Source organism: Drosophila arizonae, chromosome 2 (assembly GCF_054131065.1).
Source record: "Drosophila arizonae isolate 15081-1271.41 chromosome 2, UAZ_ARI_1.0, whole genome shotgun sequence".
In the NCBI taxonomy this organism is placed as follows: Eukaryota; Metazoa; Arthropoda; class Insecta; order Diptera; family Drosophilidae; genus Drosophila; species Drosophila arizonae.
Window position 1 is genome coordinate 564913 of NC_142922.1, and position 4671 is coordinate 569583.

A 4671-nucleotide genomic window follows, 5' to 3' on the forward strand; every position below is an offset into this window, starting at 1 on the left:
GTAGGCAGCGAATTGATAAAATTATTTTATAAAGTAAGTGAAACTGGAGTTGAACGATGGGCGAGAAAGGGAGAGACAGAAAGAGTGCGGGAGCAAGAGGGATAATAAGAGAAATAGAAATAATGAGGGAGAGAATGAGATAAAGAGCGAGAGGCAGAAGGATAACGAGACAGAGAGAGAATGAGAGAGAGAGAGAGAATGAAAGAGATAGAGAGATAGAGAGAGTCACATCAATATTAAATTGTGTCAGCATATTGCGTTTAAAACTAGAGATTCTTTTTTAGTTTTACTATATACTTTATAAGGGATCTTGACAAGAGCGTATTACATACAACGTAGTATAGTTGACGTATACATTGTAACATATATGAACAGTGTTGCCGATTTGGCTTATTTTCGGCCAGATCTGGCTTATTTTCAAGTGCGATGGCGGAAAAAATTTGAAAATCGCGGATAGCGGAAAAACTTGCTTATTTATGAATTGAATCAGCTAATACATATTTTGTTTAATATCTGATATTAGGTACCGATTAATAGACAAACTAACAAGCTGGGAACTTTTAAAGGCTAACATAGCTAGTTCTGCGATACTTTCATCTCTAACTTATACTGGTTAGATAGATTTGCTGTTGCGCTTCGCATACATTCGTGACCTTGGTGGAATGCCGAAGTTGAAGGATTTTTAGCCAAGTCAATTTAATAAAATATTAAATAAGAAATAGGATGAGCATTGATACGTTAAACTCAATATCAACTATATGGTAAAGTTTTACAGAATTACAGTCTCATTAAAATAAAAATTAATATATTTTTAAATTTACATCCGAATTGAGCCGAGATAACAGATGATGTTTTGATTACAGAGTTTTTGTAAACTGCCTCAAATCGATCGCAACCGAGGAATATTTAAATTATGAGACCGAAGAGTCTGTATACTATCTATTGGCAGATTTATTATCAATGTAAACATTTAAAATATATAATGTTAAAATCTTAATTATTTTCGTTTTGTTTTTCATGAATATGAAATTTTTGTTACCTATGTTTGTTATCTATCTATTATAATATGAAAAAACAATTCTAAAATGTTAGCTTATTTTTTAGCTAATTGTTTCTGGGATTTAGCTTATTTTTGCTTATTTTTGTTCTGATTCGGCTATTTTTTCTCGGAAAAAACGGCAACACTGTTTATGAGCAATATTGCCCGTAAAACTTGATCAACCTGCAGCATACGCATAATACTCTAAAGCACTAGACATCGGCTCAAGCAACGAGGAACATCGTATTATTGCCAAATACTCTTGCCAGTCTATCTAGGCAGATTTGAATTGTAAACAATATTCAGCAGGCGAATTAGTCGAGTCATGCCGCATTCAGAGTTTTGAGGGTAATTCCTACGACTAAAGGAAAAGCACCGTCATGCTCACAAGTACAAAATGAAATTATCGGGCCAAATCACGAAATAATGCTGAAAGGCCTAATGAAACTGACTGCATGATACTCGTGCACGGCTAAGAATAGCCGAATTCAGCTGTGCTGATATTTACGGATATTTATATGCCCCAAATGGACTCACTCTGTACTCCGATAAAAGCTATATTCGCCAAATCTTTGAGAAAGAGCGAGTGAGCAACAGAGAGTGAGAGAGGGAGGAAAAAAAAGCGCCAATATACCCTATTTTCAAAAGGCGAGCGAGTATTCATTCTTGAGAGATAGAAGGCATTGGGGCGGGGGGTCTGCTCTCTGCAGCCAGCTGATTAGGCTACGCTCTGATAAGGTAACAAGAAGCTCCTTATCTCGCCAACTGACCTGCCAACAGTATTTATAATTGGGCATAAGTAAGCAGCCAGCAATCGAGCTACGGCTGTCGCAATGCTCACTACGTTGGCTCTACTGGCTCTGGTAGCCTTGCTGGGCTACGAGTTTCTCATCTGGAACTACAGCTACTGGCGCAAGCGCAAGGTGCCCGGGCCGAAGCCTGCCCTACTCACTGGCAACTATCCCAATCTGTTCACAATGAAGCAGCACCCCATATTCGATCTGAATGAGATCTACAAGTAACGCCAGACTCTCTTTTGTGTGCTCGACTTCAGTCTGAATAATTCGCTTCCCCTTTCGGCAGCAAGTACAAGCAACAATACGATGCAGTTGGCATCTATATGTCTCGGATGCCTCAACTGCTGATTGTCAATCCGGAGCTGGCGCATCGCGTATTCGTTTCGCACTTCAAGCACTTCCACGACAACGAGATGTCCACCTTGATGGACGAGAAGACCGACTTCCTAATCGCCAACAACATATTCTCGATGGCGGGCAACGCGTGGAAGGAACGTCGCTCTGACTTAACCCCCGGCCTAACCATAAGTCGGGTAAGCTCTAAGAGACACCTATGAGAGTGGGAGCACAGGGGTGAATTGATATGATTTTGAAACGAGCTATACTGAAACGAACTACTATACTATACTGAAACGAGTATACTGACTGCTACATACATATATATGTAGTATATACATTTTACTACTCATAACTCCTCCGTACCTTATCGGATGGTAGATGTATTTTAAAGAAAATCGAAACTAAAGAAAAAATCATATCAGTTTATAGAGATGTGTCAACTTTCTTTCCCTCTCACTCTATTTCTCTCTCTCTCTATATATTTATCTATCTTTCATTGTCTCTTTATATCTATTATACATTGATAATCATTTCCAGATCAAATCGGCTTATCCAGTGACAATGAAAGTGTGCAAAAAAATGAACGAATTCATACACAAGCAAATACGCATTGCCCCTAAAGATGGTATAAATGGCAAGGATGTGAGTAGACTAAACGTATATACTTATATGTATATGCCGTAGAGCACATATCAAAGAGTCATCTCTCCATTTCAACCACCAGGTCTCCCTCTGCTTTACCTCGGAAATGGTCACGGATTGTGTCCTGGGCCTGAGCGCTCAGAGTTTCACCGATCGTCCCACGCCTGTGATGGCCAACATCAAGACCCTATTCGAGCAGCCCTTGTACATTTCCCTCAGCTTTGCCGTAATGGCCCTGCTACCCTCGCTGCGACACGTTCAGAAGTGGCGCTTCGTACCCAAAGATGTGGAGCGCTTCTTTGTGGACTTCATGGGGGCGGCAATCGACGCGCGCAGTAGCCAAGTCGCAGCAGGCCAGCTCTCGAGTCGAATGGACTTCCTGGACTACATTCAGCAGCTGGCCAAGAGGAAGAACCTGAGCACTCGCCAGGTGACGGCCTGCTCGATGACTTTCCTGCTGGATGGCTTTGAGACGACGGCCACGATCTTGGCCCACACGTTGCTGCTGCTAGGTCGCGATGCCAGGGTGCAGCAGCGCCTAAGAGATGAGCTGAAGGAACATCTCAACGACGAGGGCTCTATCGATTTTGATAAGCTGGTCGAGCTGCCCTACCTGAATGCCTGCGTGCATGGTGAATATACATGAGAATGGAAATATTTGAGGTCTTACAATAAGTTCCGATCTGGCTTGCAGAATGCATTCGTCTCTTTCCGCCACTTGCTGTATCCAACAAGGTGTGCACCGAGCCCATTGAGCTGCCCAATAAGAACGGGCCCAACTTCAAGGTGGAAAAGGGCACCATTGTCGTTGTACCTCACGGCTGCTACATGCTCGATGAGGATATCTTTCCCAATGCCAAAGAGTTTCAGCCGGAGCGCTTCGAGGACCCCAGTGTCATCAAGGCATACCGCGATAAAGGCGCATTCATGGGCTTCGGCGATGGTCCTCGCATCTGCATAGGTGAGTAGAGCGAGTCCCCTTAAGAGTTAATCCCAAACTAAATGTCCTTTGGGTCCTCTAGGCATGCGCTTCGCCCTCACTCAGATCAAGGCGGCACTTGCCGAGATCATCGTCAACTTTGATGTCAGCGTCAATCCAAAGACTCGCAAGGACAATATGTTCCAGCCAGGGGGCCTTGTGACGACTATCAACGGAGGCATTTGGCTGGACTTTGCTGCGCGATCCTAACCCTACAGGGTAACCACAGCATCGTCGCCTGAAGACGTTTGCTAAGCAAACACATGGAAGCTTGTCAATTTATCATTTCTGTATAACTTAGTTTCAATCTCAAAAATAAATGTTTCTTTAAGTGAGTACTGACTTCCCAATACTTTGCCAAAGGTCGAGTCAGCTTTGCACAGGGTATACATCAAGCCAAGGAGATCAAGTGATGTCAGACAGCGTGTGCTAAGCGATTAGCCATCAAATTAATCTGTAATCAAAAGAGAATTTCAATTAATTTTATATTTGCCATTAAATTTTTGATGTGCTTTAGTGCCTGACCTTGACTATACTCTGTAGCCTATTCTTAGTAGGCCCTGATACAGATAGTGCGTAATCTGAAGCGGATGCTCTTCAATTTAATGACAATTTAAAGAGAGTATATTAGCTTTGTTCGTTTATGCATTGCTTGCTCATGAATACGGCCTAGAAACGTTGAAGGCCAATCTTGGCCTCATTTTCAGATAGGACGTTAAAGCGTGATATATTAGCGAATGTCGATTTCTCAACAAATGAACAACTAATACAAAGTAACTAGTCAAAGAGCAAACCCTTTCATTCATTTGTCCTTGAAGTAGTACTAAAAGTTGTTATTGCACGAGAGAGTGGTACAGTTAAAGAGAGAAAGAGAT

The 4671-nt window shown here is 42.0% G+C and overlaps 1 protein-coding gene across 1 annotated transcript; it reads left to right on the forward strand.

Annotated features, from left to right (window-relative positions):
• The first annotated feature begins 1835 nt into the window (after positions 1 to 1835).
• On the forward strand, positions 1836 to 4131 carry LOC108609278 (putative cytochrome P450 28a5). The gene is made up of 6 exons (XM_018001032.2): positions 1836 to 2057; positions 2123 to 2369; positions 2713 to 2817; positions 2900 to 3449; positions 3512 to 3778; positions 3840 to 4131. Exons 1-6 carry the CDS (start codon positions 1873 to 1875, stop codon positions 4004 to 4006), a joined length of 1521 nt encoding a protein of 506 aa, XP_017856521.1. The 5' UTR covers positions 1836 to 1872; the 3' UTR covers positions 4007 to 4131.
• Positions 4132 to 4671: the final 540 nt, after the last annotated feature.

What these genes read in the sequence shown, in the direction of transcription:
- LOC108609278 (XM_018001032.2), top strand. Translation starts at nt 1,873, where the DNA reads ATGCTCACTACGTTGGCTCTACTGGCTCTGGTAGCCTTGCTGGGCTAC. An exon ending in ATGGTATAAATGGCAAGGAT is followed by an intron (nt 2,818 to 2,899) that starts GTGAGTAGACTA and finishes TTCAACCACCAG; the next exon opens with GTCTCCCTCTGCTTTACCTC. An exon ending in CCTGAATGCCTGCGTGCATG is followed by an intron (nt 3,450 to 3,511) that starts GTGAATATACAT and finishes TCTGGCTTGCAG; the next exon opens with AATGCATTCGTCTCTTTCCG.